The sequence below is a fragment of the Trichechus manatus genome, unplaced genomic scaffold (assembly GCF_000243295.1).
Source record: "Trichechus manatus latirostris isolate Lorelei unplaced genomic scaffold, TriManLat1.0 scaffold00006, whole genome shotgun sequence".
Lineage (NCBI taxonomy): Eukaryota > Metazoa > Chordata > Mammalia > Sirenia > Trichechidae > Trichechus > Trichechus manatus.
In genome coordinates this window covers 9,586,118-9,605,865 of record NW_004443942.1, presented here as the reverse complement: position 1 = coordinate 9,605,865, position 19,748 = coordinate 9,586,118, and the positions used below count along the sequence as shown (strand labels likewise).

Here is a 19,748-nt window from a genome sequence, read left to right as displayed (position 1 = left end):
GGTATTTAAATTTTTTTTTTTTCCCGCCCCCGGACTGGAGCTAACAGATCAGGAGATCGGAAGACTGGGTGGGCAGAAGGAACGCGTACCGGCCCCGCGTAGACGCAGAGGATACCAAAGTCGTATTAACCTGTGTAACCTCAGCAACTCTGGGAGTCTGAAAACGTAGAAAGGAAGTTAGGAGACGTGGCCGGCGCACCTTAATTCATGGCGCCGAAAGATGCTGGGGCAGCGCAGCGGGAGGACACCCTCTGCTGGACGTAGCAGGGCTATGGTGGCCTGTGGGCATCATCAGAGGTTCGCCGCGGCCTGGGATTCCGAGCCGTCTCTCGGTTCCTTTTGTAAAATGAGGCCGGGATCCAATCCGCCCAGGCGCTGCTCTAAAAAAGGATCCACTAAAGGTGGTGGCCGCGGTTAGTGACAGCCAGAGTAGCGAATGCTTCAGGGTGGCTGCTCTTACCGTAGACATGATAAACTTACATTGCTTCTATCAAAAGTCAAATTAAATCTACAAGACGCTTCAGTTAAAGGTCTCCTCACAGGCGGGGCTTAATTTTTCATCTCCTTACTGCCTGAGAAGTGGCGTGTGACCTCGTCAAACAAATCCTAAAATACTCAGTGATCAAGTTTTACCACCTCCAGACCAGTTTTAAAATCTATTTAACTGCAAAGCTCAGTACACAGGTGGTGTGCTATCATTATAAATGCACACACCTCTTTCCCCAGCATCTTGCGTTCCAGTTATCTCACTGATCCTAATTTTTCCCCCTCTTATCATTAAAAAGCATGTAATGTACAAAAAAGCACAGACAGACCTGGACTCTAGTACTTGCCAGCTCTGCCACCTGTTGTTTATTATTGAACAGTGGGCAAGTTGCCTCATGTTCTCCGGCTAATTTCAATTTCTCTATGATTGAGATAGTAAAACCTTCCTTTGCGGGGCTGTTGTAAGGCTTGTGGAATCAATGCACAGGCAGGGTGTGAAGCAAATCCTCAATAAAGAGTAGACTTATTGCTTAGTGAATTTAGAGTTAGTGGTACTGTCACTGACTAAGCAAATATTTACATTCTCACTTATCTGCAGGAGAACAAACAGCATGCACGATGAAAAAACCATAGAACTGGGAGAGGAGCGGGGTGCTCACACTGGAACCAACTAGCTGAGGAGCCTTCAGAAGGTTACAGTGATTCATGAGAGATGGCAAAAAGAACTAGATGAAATTATATTTTTCCCCTCTCTCACTTATAAAGCACTCGGACAAGTCATAACTTTAAAATCATGTGGAAGATAAATCATTACTCATTTTAAAAAGTTCTGTGAAGTAATAAAATTATAAGAATCATAAAATAGATTTTTTAACACTTTAATTATGAGATATATATTCATAAACCTGGGTAACCTTGGAAAATACACTTATTTACTAAGGATAAAACAAAAGGAGGTAGGCAAATTTGCACAGCAAATCTGTGATTATAAACAAAACAAAGCTTATTTACACAGGCATGCAAACCTTGGAGGGCAACCGGAAGGGTGGGTGTGTAGGGAAAAGTAAACTGTCAAGGGCTGGCTACAACCAAGCTGGTCCATTGCATCCGTCCTCATCAAGAGGATGAGTGACATCAATTAAAATGTATACTAAAAGCTCTGCAGCAAAAGTTGTAGACATCTGTAAACATGAAATGTAGTTGCTTTTCTACATGAATCTATAAACAATTTTTGAAAAATCTAAATTACTAAAATTAAATCAAAGATTTCATTGGTTTGGTTTTGCTTTTGTCTCAATAAACAGCTTGCTGCTGTTGCTTGTTCTAGCTCAGTTCTTAGATTCTCTAAGAAATGATTACTAATTTATAGCTAACTATTCATTTTAAAAGAGAAAATTTTAAAAATAGGCAAAAAAGGCAATCCTACTAATAATAGTTCATTTTTTAAAAAAGCAAGGAAAGACATCATTTCCTTCAAATCTCACATCATGAAAATAAAATCTTTTTACAGGGAAATGAAGACAGATGAATATAAATTCAGTTATTGACAAATTAAAATTACAATCTTCCCATTATATCACTCACAAGGAAAAAAAAGGTAACATTTGCATTTTACTTAATACATCTTATTCTCCCAATTCCAACAAAAACAAATTCATTTAAAAAGTATTCAGTTGAGGCACCAGTGGTTAAGGGTGAAGGTGGACTTCTGTAGCAGGTTCTTCAGGGGATAAAAATCTTGCATGGAAACGATGAAGTTCATCATCTAACTCTGGCTCTTTTTCTATTTCTTCTTGATTGTACTGCACAGCTATAAAACAAAGATTAAAATTCATGCACCAACCAGAACTGGGTTTTCTCTCTATGGAAAATAGATCTCTTTACTCCCTCTTCTATTGTCTCTTCTATCTTAAAAATCACATTATCACAAAATATTGAATTTTTCTTTTTCCTTTTTCCTCATGTGAAAAGCAGATTTGCATTTAGGCCTATAGTAACACAAATCTGTTCAATTAGCATGAACAACAATACTGTTGCAAACAAATCTTTGTTTAAAAAAATGTATAGCCATGTTTCAGAGAATTTTGCATGACTACGTCTAAATCATAATTTTCTTTAAGTGAGAGTTAAATATTTGAGAAGATCATCACCTTTTAAAATCTAATTTTAATAATATACAGCCAACATTTCTATGCCTCATGAAAATTCATATAGAAAATAAAATTCCAAATTACGAATAGTACATAGTACTCAGTCAGATAAATTGAAGACTACTTCTAAAGAAGTATGAAGTAGAATGGTATAAATAAAACATAAGGCCAATACTTTCTAACAGAGCTGGAAAGAATACTATTAGCAATTCTCTCAGAAATAATATTCACTCACAAATGCCCAGTACACACAAGAACTGGCATTCCTTAAGTCCATAAATAATTTTAGGCTAATCCTTCTTTTTTGAATACTATAAATTATAATAATTGGTTAGAAACTGTAAGGTACATCTACATTAATATCCATCTATTATATACACCTCATGCCAAAAAAGCATTTCAAGAAAGTGCTCTAAGCTCTCCTCCCACTGCTTTCTGATTTAACACCAGTCCACCATCTAAAAAAGTTTACCCCAGAATTCCTGTCTTATCACATTTGCTGGTCATAGATAGACGTCATCAACAAAAGGATGTACCAAACAATTTTCTACAATTTAGGCAATAGAGATAGGAATTTTTCTCCATCTCTAAAGAAACATAGTACTATTACTACGTTGAGTGGTTTGTTTTTGTTTTTTTAATTTAAGCTTTACATAAACAGAACTTTTCCAGATTGTTATATTTAATTTTGGGATCCATGATTTAAGAATAAATCTGAAGTAGGTTGGGAGGAGTATGCAATGATTATTCAAAAACTTGTAAAAATTATTAAGGTTAAGAGAAACAAAATTATGAGATATTATGGTAGATTAGTTCACTCAACAGCTTTAAACATACATTCCTGTACAATGGAGGCTGGAAAGTCAAACGCTACATATATCCCAACCGTCCTTGTAGCTAGGGTTCCAGATACGATTGGTCCCATCCCTCAAACGCACTCACTTGAGACTTTTACTCAGAATTGAGTTACATGGGGCGAGAGGCAGGACATGAGGTATCCAATTTTGCTGACACAAAGGGTGGCAGTGGTGCTGTAGCTCTGGAGCTGGCAACTGTTCACAGCTTCCTAATCCAACAGGCAGCTTCCTGATCTGGAAGGCAGCTTCTTGACTGGTCCAGAAGCAGCAGCTCCTTTGGCAGTCCATTCTTGTGATGTGGTTCCAAGAAGCTCAGCCCTGTTTCTTCAGCCCTCCCAAAGATTCTGTGAGCTATGTATACCTCTCAGTAAATCCCTTTCTGTTTAATAGCTAAAGATAATTTCATTGCCTACAACCAAGAATCTTAACCTACACAGAATTTTTGGTAGCTAGAAGTAGGGTACAGAGCAAGTGAAAGAATCTTAAATATGGAGTTGGCTTAGTTGAGGAGGTAGGGCTTTGGACAGTGAGACTTCATGCTAACTGAAATTCAGGTGTTAGAGAAAGTGGTGGTAGAACTTCAGAATGCTAGCATGTGTTGGCTGCTTCTTGCCTTTTTCAGCAAAGTCCTAGAAGAGAGATGTGACTCAGGCTAAGTTAACAAGTCTGCAGAGATGCAAGAGAATATAGCTTTGCTGAGAGAATTGCTGTCTGTTTATAATATAAATTGACAAGAGTCCCAGATCTGGAGTCCTGAAGAACTGAAAAAGTCAACTACTTCTGTACTTCAGACTGAAACAGTTTTCATAAGATTCTAAGAAAGTAGCTTTAGTAGCTTCTTCAACTTTTTTTCAAGAACCTTCCCTTAAGAATCTTTCTGCTAAGTAATAGCAGCCATCCTAGGGAAAAAAATTAGATTAAGACTGTGGCCATCTCATCCAAGCCTATAGTTTAAAATGGTCTCAATTAGGTATCATTCATTTAAGACCCAAGGGGAGGGGAGAGCAAAGAGGCTGCCAAATAAAAGATGAGGTTCTTCCGTGTTGAAAGCTATTATCTTGGCAAGTTCTTTGATTATGGTTACTGACAGAAATGATTGAAGAAAACAGACTAGAAACTTACACTAAGTTTTTAGGAAGTCATTTTGTCAAAAAACAAAACAAAAACAAAAACTCCAAACCTGACCTGCAACAGTTTGTGACTGTTAACTATCTAAAATAATCCCTGAGCCCTCAAACCCATACAAACAGTAAGTGAACTGCTAAAGCTGCAGAGCCTCCTGGAAGGGTATATTTTCCACTGAAAATTAATGAACAATAAAAACTTCCTCTAGGGCAAAGCTAAAGTCCCCTGAGAACGTTAGACAAAGGTGTTATTTCCAGAAAGCTGAATCATGGATTGTCTTATGGGTAAACCAAGGAATATATATTCATGGAAAGAGCAGAAAGTCCTTGCTATTTTTGTCAAGCAGTATTTAATTGCTATGGATCAGTGATAGCTATATTTCTCCTTCTTCCCTTTTATAAAAGGTAGATTTTATTGTAGTTACCCTACATTTATAGCACCATTATGCATATGGTACTCTTGGGACAGAAATACTGTCTTTTAGTTTGTAGATGGCCAGAACACAAGGAAACACATCCTAACAAGATGGAGGAGAATACACCCAGATATCATGATCTTTGAGCTGTATGTGATAATAAATTGGATTGTTTCCTTTGGAGTGGGGAGGGTGTGGAATGAGTATTTTCTGTGTTTCAGAAGTATGGACCTAGAGGCTTAGGTAGTCAAGAAAGCTGATTGGGGTTAAAACCCAAAGTTGCTTATCAAACATTCCTTTTTCCCTTCTTATTTACAGAATCATAAAGGAGCCCTGGTGGCACAAACAGCTAAGCACTCAGCTGCTAACCTAAAGGTTGGTGGTATGAACCCACCCAGTATCTCCAAGGGAGAAAGACCTGGCACTCTATAAAAATTACAGCCAAGAAAATCCTATGGGACAGTTCTACTTTGTCACTTGGGGTCACTATGAGTCAAAATCGACTCTATGGCACCTAACAACAACTTTTAGCCGGTGTTATTAACACATGGATTTCTCAGCCTACTCTGCAGTTAGGCGTGGCCCTGTGACTCAGTTCTGACCAATGAGATGTAAGTTTAAGTGTTGTATAGTCTCTTGGAAATTGCCTAAAAGGAAGCCGCTTCAACTGGAGAAACTCCCTTTTCTTGCCCTTCCCCATTACCTTGAGCAGCAGTCTTGGACAGTGAGGTACTTTGAGAATAAAAAACATACACTGAGGATAGCAGAGCAGAAAGATAGGAATCTGGACACTACATACTTCTAGAATTTCTTTTAAGTAAGACAGAAAAACTCCTATTTAGTTTAAACCACTATTATCTTTGGTTTTTATGTTATATGTAGCTAAACCTAATCTTAAATGATCAAGTAATAAAGCAAAAATATGAAGGAAAAATGATCTCAAGCAGTAATAAAAGCCATTCAGTTGAAGAATTTTTAGACAGTTAAGGTTGTTGAAAGCAGGAAAAAGTTACCAGGAAATACTGGGAATACTATAGACTTCTTAGGAGAAGAATTGTTAATATTGAAGTAATTTTTGTTTTGAGAGAGAGGATGACATGTACCCATGAAAGAGTATCTATCTTCATGAGTAAAAGGAGACCAATTTATTTTAAAAGCAACAGGCAGAGATTCTCACTCAAATAATTACTGATAGATTCATTAAATTATACTGTAGGGCCACTTAATTCAATCATTGAAGGACAGCAAAGAAAAAGAAGGAAGGTATGAAGGTGAGTGCAGATACTGAGTTAAGTTTCCTTCCTTGTTCTGGCAGATTTCAGTCCTTAAATATCTGCGTCCAAAAAAAAACGTGTTCTCATTTTAAAGGTATCTTTATTTATTCGAAATATATTTTAAGATATTTACTGAGCAGAGAAAAAGAAAAGGAGGTAAAAAGACGAAACAGATGCTGAGTTAATGGTTTTCTTCCAGGTTCTGGTGGACTTCCGACTTTAAACGTCTGTGTCAAAAAAAATGTGCTCTCATTTTAGAAGTATCGTCCTTTATTCTGAATGTTCTTTATATATAGATATATTGAGTATTTGTTTTTTAAAATGCTTGATTATTTATAGATTATAATTTTAAAAAATGTTCTCTGGTAAGATCAATATAATTCATTAGAAAGAATTATGCATAATGTTAAAATAAACCATTTCACTACAAATATGGTTATCAAGTTACACAGCATTTGAAATGTGCTGATGCATAAACATTTTAGAGGACTTTTCATTTTTCTGTAAATTTAAGTCTACAGATACATAAAAAAGTAACATAAATCTCAATTATTTAAAATTATATTTGTAACAAATGTGGGTTTCGATTTATTTGTTTATATCCTGAAACAGACAAACAAATAAACAAAATTACATACGTGGCTGGAATTTCAACTCTCCAGCTGGCCCCGATGGAGGAATTCCCTGTTGTAATTTTTTTTGTTCCATCTGCTGTACGGCCTAGTGGATGGAAAAATAAAGTCTTAAAAATAAGTACTTTTAAGACTTTCAACAAAGCACAACAAACTAACTGAAAATTGTTTTCAAAAATAAAAAATATTCAACTTCTAAAACATTTAGATTAATATTTCACATAGCAGTTTAAAAAATACTATATAGCTAATAGTATTTTGAAATATTATATTACAAAAAACCAGCTTTCAGTAAAGCACATAAAAATACTTTTTAATGCCACAATCCTTCTACCAAAATACCACCTGATGATATTCCATCTTCTGAGCCTGGAGTTGGTCGTGCTGACGTTGAAGCTCTTCTTTTTGTTTCTGAAGCTCATCTGCCTTCTTCTGAAGTTCGTTTTCTTGTAAAGAGATATGATTTTCATATTCTTTCAGTTCTTCCTCTGTGAACAACTGTTGCTGATCCAATGTCTAAAAGGAAAAAAATGAGGAAAAATAATCTTAGAAATACAACAATAAGGTATGATTCAGCTGTAAAATTCTATGATTAGCAAAGTGCAAAAGAATATCTCCAACAGGATAACTTTTGGGTAAAAAAGAGGAAAATAGAAGATATTTGAGCAAAAGGAAAACTCAGAGACTAATAAAATTGGTTATTCACAAGGCATGGGTAAGAACTGGGTGGAAAGGACAAAGAAAATGTGGAAAGAGAAACGACACTTTATGAATAAACTTTCTCATACAGATTTGATTTTTGGAACTTGCTAATGTTTCACATACTCAAAAGAAAGTCCACAAGAATGGGAAAACCCTGAAAATTGAATACAAACAGAAGCAAATAAACAGAACTTTTATTTTAAGTGAATAAGATAACTGACAGAATATAAATACGTATAGGTGTATATATATGTGTGTGTGTGTGTGTGTGTGTGTGTGCATGCACATGTATGTGTATGTATGTATGTGTACATATACATATACATAAAAATAAGCAAATACACACACATGCTTTTTTAATTCCCCAGCTATGTCATCTGACAAGGTCTAGAAGCAATGACACTCCAGTAGCAAGGAGCACATCCAATGCCAGATCTTGGTCTATAATATCAATGTCCACTAAAAGTAACCAAGGCTTCCTAAGAGAATGGCTGATTTCAGGAGTGGGGCAGGGAAAGACTAGATGAGCCTTGAACATCTTGTTATGCTAGAGAATAAAGAAGTCTTCAAAGAATGATGCGGACATGTCAGAAGGATACAAAAGCCATCGTGAAGAAACTCTCACTGGACAAATCTGGGACAATCTGAGCATCAAAATAAATAATGAAAGTAAGGATTACAGCCTACTGAATAAAGAAGCCATGAGCCCACACATATTGGTAGGTAGGTAGGTAGGTGGATGGATGGATGGATGGATGGATGGATGGATGGATGGATGGATGGATGGATGGATGGATGGGAGGGATAGTTTTTTCCATACAGTAGAAAGCCAACTTATAAGTGTCAAAGGAATGATGGGACTAGAAAGTCACCATTTGTCAACTGTCATAATAATAATTGACTCTGGCTAGGATCATCAATGGATGTTAAAATTAGTGGATAATGAGAACTCTCATTTTTTATTGTTGGAAATGTAAATCAATACAACCCTTATGAAAAGCACTTTTGCAAAGTATATCAACATCCTTAAAAAATATTCTCGGGGGACGTCATACCATCAAGAAAGCAGTGCCGGGAGCAGAGTGCATCCTTTGGACCGGGGTCCCTGCACCGAGAAGCTCCTAGTCTGGGGGAAAGCTGAAGAGAAGAAGGCCAACAGAGAGAAAAAGTCTTCCCCTGGAGCTGACGCCCTGAATTTGGATTTTTAGCCTACTTTGACTATGAGGAAATAAACTTCTCTTCATTAAAACCAAAAAATATATATATATATATTCTGTTGGCCTTAGTAATGTTGCATGAAAATCTATAAAATAAACCAAAACACATTAAAAGCTTTATATGAAAATGTGTTTATAGCAGAACTTTTTTCAATAACAGTCAAAGACTGGAGATAAGTTAAATGTCTAACCCTGAGAGAATGATTAAGTACCTCCAGAGTTATTAAAATAATGTTTATAAATATTATACAGAAATACTTTTGATAAAATTTTGAGTGAATCAAAAAAGCTGACTTCTGTTTCTGGCAGTATAGTGGGTTAGATAAGATACTTTTTTAATGACAAAAAGTAAAATAGAAACTTTACAGTGGGGCAAGCTGGTAGACATCACCTTCACCACATAATTGAAGTTAACATTGCCAGTCAGGGGAATAATCAACAGCATGTGCGTCCTGATATGATGCACTGAGAAGAACACAGCATCACTTCTGTGGTATTCCATCAAAGGTAGGAATCATAAGAAAACATCGGACAAACTCAAATTGAGGAACATTCTACAAATAACTGGTATGTACTGTTTAAAAATATCAGTGCCATAAAATACAAAGAAAGACTCACGCACTGTCTCAGACTAAAGGAGGCTAAAGGAGTCCCTGGGTGATGCAAACAGTTGATGTGTTCAGTTGCTAACCTAAAGGGTAGAGGTTCGAGACCACCCAGAGGCACCTCAGAAGAAAGGCCTGGTGATCTACTTTCGAAAAATCAGCCACCAAAAACTCTGTGGAGCACAGTTCTACTCTGACAATCTATGAGTTGGAATTGACTCAACAGTAACTGGTAAAAAGACATGGCAACAGCATTCAATAGATGATCTTCGATTTTCTTTTGCCCTATAAGGACATTATTGGGAAAATTAACAAAATATCAATAAGATCTGAAGATTGAGAATAGTATTGTTTCAGCATTAATTTCTTGATATTGACAATTTACTGTAATTATTTAAGATAAATCCTTCATTGTAGAAAATATACACTAAAAGTATTTAGGGTTAAAGCATCATCACGTGCAACTTACTCTTAAACAGTTCAAAAACTATATATTAAGATAGTTATATATACACACACACATACACGTGCATACATACTAACACATACAGAGAGGAGAAGACGAAAAATATAGAGACAAAAAAGAGAAAGATAAAGCAAATGTGGTAAAATGGGAAACATAGGTGAAAAGTATTCAGAAATTCCTTGTTTATTCTTGCAACTTTTATGTAAATCTGAAATTATGTCAAAATTTAAAAAATACATAATAGCTATTAATCTTCTAGTTCATCAGAAGCACCAAAAGGAATGTATATTCAAATTATCTTAGCATTCTTCACCAAGGTCCAGAAGTATTTCAAATGTTAAACTAAAATTTAAAATAAAATGAAGTTATGCAGCAGGACATAAGTGGGGTGCAGAACTCAAATTCTAGTAAAAAGACCAGACTTAATGGTCTGACTGAGACTGGAGGAACCACAGAAAGCACGGCCCCTGGGCTCTCTGTCAACCCAGAACTAAAACCATTCCCGAGGCCAACTCTTCAGACAGATTAGACTAGACTACGGGACATAAAATGATACTCATGAAGGGTGTGCTTCTTAGCTCAAGTAGATACATGAGACTAAATGGGCAGCTCCTGTCCGGAGGTGAGATGAGAAGGCAGAGAGGGTCAGGAGCTGGTTGAATGGACACGGGAAATCTGGGGTAGAAAGGAGGAGTGTGCTGTCATAGTAGAGGGAGAGCAATTAGGGTCACATAAGAATGTATGTATAAATTTTTGTATGAGAGACTAACTTGAATTGTAAACTTTCACTTAAAGTACAACAATAAAATTAAAAAAAAAAAAACTCCTAAAATAAAATGAAGTTGATTTCTTTGATCTCAAACTAGGACGAGCAGTTGTTCCAGTTTGCCCAGAACTGTCCTGGTTTTAGCACTTGAAAAGCCCCACATCCCAGAAACCCCTTAAAAAAAAAGACCTTGTCATTGAGTCAATTCCAACTCATAGTGACCCTACAGGACAGAGTAGAACTGCCCCATAGAGTTTCCAAGGGGTGCCTGGTGGATTTGAACTGCCGACCTTTAACGGTTAGCAGCATTAGCTCTTAACCACTACGCCACCAGAGAAGCCCCTTAGTGCTGGGTAAATCAGGATGGTTGGTCACCCTATCTCAAACTATTTTCTGGACATCTAAAAAGCTAATTAAAATGTTAATTTTTTTATTTTATATTTTACGCAGAAAAAAGACAATGTTCAATCTGTATCGGTTGGTACCACTTAATGATTCTTTTAAAATTGTGTATGCACTCACTTACACAGTTTGCTATGTTAAAAACTGGTATACCTTTCTGGTGCAATTTGGCAAGGTGTATTGAGAAACTAAAAAATATTCATTCACCTTGAGAGTAATTCTATTTCTGGGAATTAATCCCAGGGAAATCATCACAGGTTGCCTAAAACATACGAATGAGTAGATGTTCATCACAGTGTTATTTATTATAGTAAAAAATTAGAATCTACCCAAAATGTCTAAATCTGGAGGAAATGGTAATATAAATTATGCTACAACCATATAACTGCATGCTAAGTAGTCAATTTTTAAATCACGTTTTTGAATAACAACATTGGAAAATGCTCAAGAAATACTGTCAAATATATATATATATATATAAAACAGTATATACAAAGCGATTTATACAATATGACATTTTTTCAAAAATGTAGATATGAATATATAAATTAAAAATTGGACAATATACTGTTTACTGGATATTGTATATGCATATACTGTATGTACATATTACATACAAGCAATCCCCGGGTCATGAACGTCTGACTTACGTACAACCTGCAGTTACGAACCAACTCCTGTAAAGCCTATTATACTAAAAATCTGAGGTATGTGCAATGGTTTATAATAACAAATGGGCACTACTTTGTGAGGTGCGTCCAAACATTATTATTGTTACTGTATGATAATGTTAAAGATGTTTTAGTGTATCTGGAAGTGATTCTTTAATGTCTTTTACGCATAGAAAGCTACACTATATATTAAGACAAACATTTGACTAACTGATGTTAGATATGAACCGTACCTAACTGTTCCAACTTATGTACAAATTCAACTTAAAGACAGACTTAGGAACAGAACTCATCCATAATCTGGGGACTGCCTGTATTTCCAAATAGAAATAATACATTGCATAATTTAACTGTCTTTACAGGTGGCTTCTAATTTTATTCTTTAAATGCATGTATATTTCTAATCTTCAATAATGAACATTATTTTACATTTTAAAAAAGTACAACTTTAAGATGATTTCTAATTATACACACTGATTACAAAATAATCAACTGCACAAGCTATTCAAGAAATCAAATTCATTACTTTATATTGACATTTTGTATAAACAGATAACACTAGTAAGACTGTACATGTGAACATAATGGGGAATAGAAATTAAAAGTAGAGTACACTGATGTAGAATTTCTTGAACCATATATCCCATTTAAAGTAGGTTCTATTACCTCCCAGCTATCTGGCTCCAAGAATTCCTTTTTTTCTGTAGCTTTTAAAAACTCTTCCAGAGTCACCAATCGGTCTTTGTTAGCATCAATCTGATTAAAGGAAAATGTATATGTAATATAAAATCACTCTCTTATACTATTTGAACATTAGAAACTGTCTTTTAATACATGCTACTACAAAAACATATGACAATTGAAAACAGCCTAAACATTCATAGAAACTAAGGGGGGAGGAAAGAAGCACAACATTTAATATTATACTAAAAACAGAAGATAAGTATATAATTCAAATTTGAAAATATGAGATATCCAGACACTTGATATCCCAAAAAGGTCCCTGGATGGCTCAAACAGTTTGCACTCAACTACTAACCTAAAGGTTGATGGTTCAAACCCACCCAGCAGTGCTGTGGAAGAAAGGTCCAGCAATCCGCTTCTGTAAAGATTACAGCCAAGAAAACTCTATAGAGCAGTTCTACTCTACAGGACATGTGTTGCCATGAATCGAAACTGACTCAATGGCAGTGGGTTTTTTTTTTTTTTTAATACTCCAATTTTAAATACTCAACGTTTGAGTCTGATGATCTGACTGGTTAGGCTGGCATTGTCTCTTCTTGCCTCATCACACCATGAGCTTGAACAAGAAAAACAACCTATCCAAAAAGAGGACTGTTTTAGCCAAAAGTAAAAGAGTTTAAATTAAAATCCTCTCAACTTTTTTCTTAAAAACAAACAACTGACTAAATCAAAACTAAAACTGACAAGTTCTGCAAGTTCTCTTCAATGGCTCTTACAGACTATGGCAAATTCAGATACAAGGTGAGCTGTGTACTGGTCAAATAAATTCATCTGATACTTGGAATGCCAGCAGTCAACACAGATCCCAATTCAGCATTAACAGCTCAAAAGTCAAATGAAAATCACTGAAGCAAAACAGTGTACTTCAGTTACCCTGCACATGATGTCTGTATCAGAGTTTTTGGTTTAGTGGAAAGTAGGCAGGAGGAAGGCTGCAGAGAGAGGCAAATATTTTACTTACGGTGGTCACAGAGGTTTCTCTGCAGAGTGGACATTTAAGCACAGCCCTGATGGTGGTGGGACTATGTGATGATCTGGAGGAAGAGTGTTTCAGGAAGAAGTAGCGTTAAGCGAAAAGCCTCTAAGGTGGGAATAAGCTTGGTTAGCGAGGAAATATCAAGAAGGCCAGTGTAGCTAGAGTAAAGTGAGACAAAGTCAGAGAGATAAGATCAGAGGGAAATGCAAGGGTGAAATCACGTCATGACTTTGGATATAAGAGGGATTCTGGATTTTTTCTGAGTAAAATGAAAAGTCATTGAAGTGTTTTGAGCAAGAGAGCAATATGACCTGATTTAAGCTTTTAAAAGATCTCTCTGCCCGCTGTATACAGTGTGGTAAGCAGTAGAAGCAGAGATACCAGTTAGGTGGCTAATGCAGTAGTTCAGGTGAGAGATTTGCTTGGACTTGTTTAGTAGTGGAAGTAGCGAGAAGTAGTCAATTCTGGATCTGTTTGAAAGGCAGACCAAATAGGACTTATGGATTAGATGTACGATATGAGGAAAAGAGAAGTTAAAGATGACTTTGGCCTGAGCAACTTGATGAATGGTGATCCATTTGCTGAAATGAAGAAGACCGAGGGAGAAGCAGGGCTGGGTCTGAAGAAGATGTTTATTATATATCTAATAGGAGATGTCAAATAAGCTCAAACAAGCCTAGAGGTTAGAGTAAAGAGCTGGAGATAAAAATTTGAGATTTATGGGTATATAGAGCATATATAATGACATAGGACTCAATAAACGTACCTAGGTAGAGAATGCAGATACGTAAGTGAACATAGGCAGGGAATGGGCCCAGGGCCCTGCACCATTTAGAACGTGGGACGAGGAGGAAGAGCCAGCAAAGAAGATTGAGAAGAAAGAGTGAATGGGGTATGAGGAAACTAAGAAAATGTGTTTTCCCAGAAGTCATCTGAAGAAAGCATTTCAAGAAAGGGGGAGGGATCAACTATATCAAATGCTGCTAAGAGGTCAAATAAGCTGCAAACCCTGAATTTGACAAGACAAAGATCATCTACCAGGAGTTTCAATGAAATAGTGGGGGTTACAGCATGGTAGGCATAGGTTAAGGAGAAAATGGAAGGTGAGGAAGAAGAGATAGAAACTATAGACAACTATGGAAGAGTTTTGCTGTGAAGGGGAGTAGAGAAATGGGGCAGTAGTCAGAGCTTTCATTTTGTGTTTAAGGTGGAAGATATTACAGCATGTTTGTAACCTGATGGGAATGATCCAGTAGAGTGGAAAAAATTGACACAAGAGACAGAGGGGATAATGGCATGCACAAAGTTCTTGAATAGGAGATAGAGAATGGGATCTAAAGAACAAGTGGAGGAGAAGACGTTCAATGGAACAGCCATGGTTCATCCGCTGTTAATAGAAGATAAGGCAAAATAAATGGATACAGATGCCGATTGATGGGTAGATTTGATAGGGGGAAGATAAGTAATTCTTGATTGTTTCTATTTTCTGAGTAAAATAAGAGTCAAGGGCAGAAAAGAGGGAAGAAATGTCTTGAGGGTTTGAGGAAAGGGGAGAATGTGTGAAACTGTCAGACTCTGAGAGTGAGAAAGTGAATGGACCAGGGAAGCACAGAGGAATTGTCAAGCAGTAGTGAGGGCCTGCTAGTGATTTGTGGTCCTAAGACTGAAGTGAGATGAGTTAGCATGTTTCCATGTTAATCTCATTCTACATTCCACTGCTCTGATATAGCAGGATACAACAGAGTTATGCATCACCTCATCACCAACTTTGGGCTTGCCCCAGACTTTCTTTGGCCAATGAGTTGTAAGAGGATGTGAGGTTTGCCACATCTGAGCATAAATCTTAAATACTATTACATAGTTTGGCTTGGGGGTTTCTTATGTCCCTGCCCTCCGCCATGAGAACAATGTGACCAAAATAGAAAGTGCTCGTTTGCCTAGGAATGATAAGAATGTAGAGCCAAAGCCAGCCATGGCCAAATCAGCCAAATCCAGATCAGTCTTGTCATACCTAGCTGCAATCAACCCTTAAAGCTTATATAATGTGAACAAGAAATAAATATTTGTGATTATAAGCCAAGAAGTTATTGGAGTTTTTGCTTTTTCTTAGCAAAAAATAACACAGACTTTTTAAACATCACATATTCGACTTCATTGTTTTTCATATCTAAAAGAATGTTTTATAGCTGATATGCAGCATCATCTTAATTTTTAAAAATATTTTAAAGTAGGTACAAACTATTTCATTTACACTAAAGGAATCTACTGAATAGTCTGGATCAAAAATGCAAAATCCAATTATACATCTTATCTCTATATATACTTTCCATCTTATGGTAAGATTTATTGCAAGAACTTGAATAATCAATAGAAGTAGCATATAATCTAAACTTTTAAAACATACCTCATTCATTACATGTTCCCTCATTCTAAGTCTTTCTTCCTCCATTTCTATCATATCATCCTCTTCATTTTTGGGGTCATATACTTTCTCCAACTAAAAAGAAAATTTTAAAACCAGCTTAAAAGAAAAAAAGATAGTAGAAGGGAAAAGAGAGAAAGAGAGAGAGGATGAGCAAAAACACTGAATACATAATAAATTCATTTACCTCTTTAGTAAAGAGGGCTTCTAATTCTTGTTCATCCAGGAAGCCATCATTATTGACATCTAAAGTTTAAATGTTACAATACAAAAACTGATTTTAATCCCTTAAAAAATAATTAGAATACAATTATTTACAAATGGTTTGCAAAAGTAGTTCTGACATAAACCATCAATGTGCTGCAGAAAAAAGTTTCTTCTTTTTTTATGAAGCCTCAGATCACCCCAATAATAACAATTCAATATTTATCTATAATTTTAGAAAAACATCTTAACCAGTTTTCCCAAAACTTCAAAGTAAAACAATATGCTATAAAAGTAAATTTTAATATTACATCAGAAAGTCTGTTATCAGCTAGCCACAGATACACCTTCAGTTTTTAGAGAAACTTTTAATAAGTTATAATGACTCAGCAGTAAAAGCAGGTATAAAGACAGAGCTATTGACCTAAAATATTTTATACCACAGATCAGCAGTAAAGACTATTATATTACCTGAGAAAAAAATTCTAACCATTTACTATCAATAGACTTCAATAGCAAACCTTGACAGAAATCAAGTAAGAGTAAAGCGACTATGATTTTTTCAAACCGAATACATAAATATTAATATTTGTATCAAATCTGTTACCATGTAATTTGAAAAATGTCTTGAGGTCAAAGTCATTAGGATCCAATCCATCAGCCTCTTCCCATACCTCTTTCAGTTGATCTTTGCTTCCCTGTGAATTAATTTTAAAAAACTACTCAAAACATAATCTATGTGTATAGTCTCAAAATAAAATATAAATCTGAGGAACTTTACAGAATTGAGAATCAAGATTTAAGTACCAATAATTTATAATAAAATTCTGCTAGCTGGTACAAAGAAGGGTCTTATCTGAATATGCTTTCATAAAGTCACAATCCTTACTGGATGGTTAATTTTGGGATGATCTTCATGCTTTTTCTTCATTTCTTCAAATTTAGATTCTGCTTCTTTTCTCTTTTCTTCATTCAGTGTTTTTAAATATTCTCTCCTTTCATGTTCCTTCAACATTTCATATTTTTTAAATTCTTCATGTCGAGCCTTGTCATAGTGTTCCAGATCACTTGTAGCCTATAATACAATAAAAAAAAAAATTCATTGCCATCAACTCAATTCCAACTCATAGCGACCCTGTAGGACACAGTAGAACTATCCCATAGGTTTCCAAAGAGCAGCTAGTGGATTCAAATTGCTGACCTTTTGGTTAGCAGCCGAGCTCTTAACCACTGCACCACCAGAGTTATAATACAATAATGCATTTTAATTAAATAAAAAGATGTGTTTTGAAAATATAAATAAAGTCATTCCTGAATACAGCATACTCTCTAACAGAAGCTTATATTAGGGGAGGGGACAAAAAATACCAACTAGACTCTTTTAATTCTACCTTTTATTTAAGTCATTATTATTACCAGAGGGGTAGGCATTCAAGGAAACTAAAAGTTCAAAGCTAACTGCAACTTTAGGAAGCTCCCCATAAGCAAGTAACACATAAAACTGATTTTAAAGAGAAAAAGAAGAAAGGGGGCTATATAAATCTGTACAGGAAACTAGAATGGTTTTGAACCATTTAATTAAATCTAATAATGGCTAGGTTAGAACATCTAGTTTTGTAACCCCAGACAGTATAATACAAGAGGTCTACAACTCTTACCTAAAACCCTGAGGCCATTATTTGTTTCAGAAATTTCTAGGTTTTTAGAAAGGTAATATGGCACATAGGCCATATACAGAACAAATTTTTACTGTCTATAACTAGATTAGTATTTCTTTAGCAAAATCTATAAACACCTACACTGAGTAGACTAAATAAAAACTATAAATAGCCTTACTATATATAATTGGTCAGTTCAGGTTAAGTTTCAGTTTTTCGAGCTCTTTGGATTTTGGAATTATGGATAAAATAGACCGTACGTTAATATCTGTATCAATAAGGGTTTAGCTACTCTTTTAATATCTGTATTAATTTTAATATCTGCATTAATAAGGGTTAAGCTACCCCCTTTAAAGATCTTCTAGAGAGTATATAAAAGTTATGTTACTACTTCATTGAGATTACTTGTCAAATTACAAGACCTGAAAAGCACAATAAAAACAACACTTTTTGGAATTATTCTCACCGCTTTGATTAGCATATCTAAATCTGTGGATTCAAACGTGTCAGGATTCATGTGGTTTAGGTGATCAAACTGTTTTAGAAGAGCTTGGTGGTCTATGCCTGTATCTGAAAGACAATGAAAAAACTGTAAATGATCAATTGCCAGAAGCTAGAAACATGTATATTAATAATACATAAGAATAAGCATTCACATTTATTCCTATAAGATTTTATGAGAAAATTCAAAATTGTAAGTTAAGGGTTCATATTTTCTTTTAAACTATTGTGCATATTATTATTCTAGGTAAAGGTAATGTCCTTGAATCTAGAATGGAATACAATTTAATATGTACATTTTAATACTGTTTCTAGAAAGACTAGTTGACTACCAGTATAATTAATAGTAAATACTTTTTTTATTAGTTAGAAACTACCAAATTTTCTACTTTTAATTAGATAAACTCTAATATAGTGCCCTCATCAAAGGTCTAAGCAGAATTTCTAAAAAGAATTGCTCTAAAATTTATATGAAGGAATTCTTCATGCTATTCCAGTAAATCCCTTACAGGACAGTAAAAATCTAATTCAGGTAAATTTATTTGAATTATGACATATTTTTAAAGAAACATCAGGTTTTTTTTGTAAAAAATAGAAAACATTAGCTCTAGTTTATTGTAATTGAATGGCTGAAGCAATTCTGGACTATTGTATTGTATTGCAGAATTGAACAAAATGGGTACATGTGCTAATGTTGTTGGAAGTCAAGAGTTCTCACCAAGGAAGGAATATACAAATATGAAATAGTATAAGGCAAGAAAGAAGACTGGAGACGGATGGGAATTAGTGATGTGTGAACTCATGATTTCTAAAATATGTATATATAAGTGCATATGCATGTATGTTGCACGTGTGTGTATGAATATAATGCGTGTATGTATACACTTATGTGTATAGACATGCATATCTCTTAACTCTGAGCAATGAATGTGCCAAGAAGAAAATACACTCCACTAGCAATAAGCACACATAGTGCTCAGTCTGTAATACCATTCTCCACTAAAAAGAACTAGGGCTCCTCGGAGAATGACTGATTCCAGAGCTGGGTAGGTACAAGATAAGCCTGGAACATCTGACTATACCAGAAAACAACTTTCGTCTAGCCAAGCTTTCACTGAATTTTTAGCATGCCACTGTATTAGGAGTTTTACTTATGATGAAAATATTTTTTATAAAACCTAGTCCTAAAGGATATGAACAGAAAGCTATGAAAAGACACTTAACCTCACTTAAGAGGAATACACATTCAAATTGCACTATTATACCATCTAACAGAATTGCAAAACTCATACAGTTTTATGACACATACCAATGGCAAGGCCGTAAGGAATTATTGCTGGTGGGAATGTGTATTGATACAACCTCTATGGAGGCAAATTTGGCAATATCTATCAAAATTAAAAATGCATATACCTTTTGATTTAGCAATTTCACTTGAACTTATCCTACAGATTATCTTACATGTATATACGTAC

At 35.2% G+C, this 19,748-nt stretch overlaps 1 protein-coding gene across 2 annotated transcripts in view; it reads right to left on the bottom strand.

The window, feature by feature from the left end:
* Positions 1 to 894: 894 nt before the first annotated feature.
* The window catches only part of NUCB2 (nucleobindin 2), a 46,641-nt gene continuing 27,787 nt past the window's right edge, over positions 895 to 19,748 (bottom strand). The window contains exons 6-15 of one of the 2 annotated variants that reach the window (XR_002825114.1): positions 18,239 to 18,342; positions 17,004 to 17,189; positions 16,722 to 16,812; positions 16,098 to 16,156; positions 15,893 to 15,985; positions 12,435 to 12,524; positions 7,285 to 7,455; positions 6,946 to 7,027; positions 3,579 to 6,534; positions 2,232 to 2,296 (exon numbers count right to left, since the gene is read on the bottom strand). Coding sequence is in view for 1 of the 2 variants with exons in the window: in XM_012557238.2 (XP_012412692.1) it covers positions 2,175 to 2,296; positions 6,946 to 7,027; positions 7,285 to 7,455; positions 12,435 to 12,524; positions 15,893 to 15,985; positions 16,098 to 16,156; positions 16,722 to 16,812; positions 17,004 to 17,189; positions 18,239 to 18,342 (998 nt within the window). In the remaining variant the exon portion in view is untranslated. Of the gene's footprint in view, positions 2,297 to 3,578; positions 6,535 to 6,945; positions 7,028 to 7,284; positions 7,456 to 12,434; positions 12,525 to 15,892; positions 15,986 to 16,097; positions 16,157 to 16,721; positions 16,813 to 17,003; positions 17,190 to 18,238; positions 18,343 to 19,748 lie in introns of both variants that reach the window. The other variant, XM_012557238.2, reaches the window with a different exon arrangement.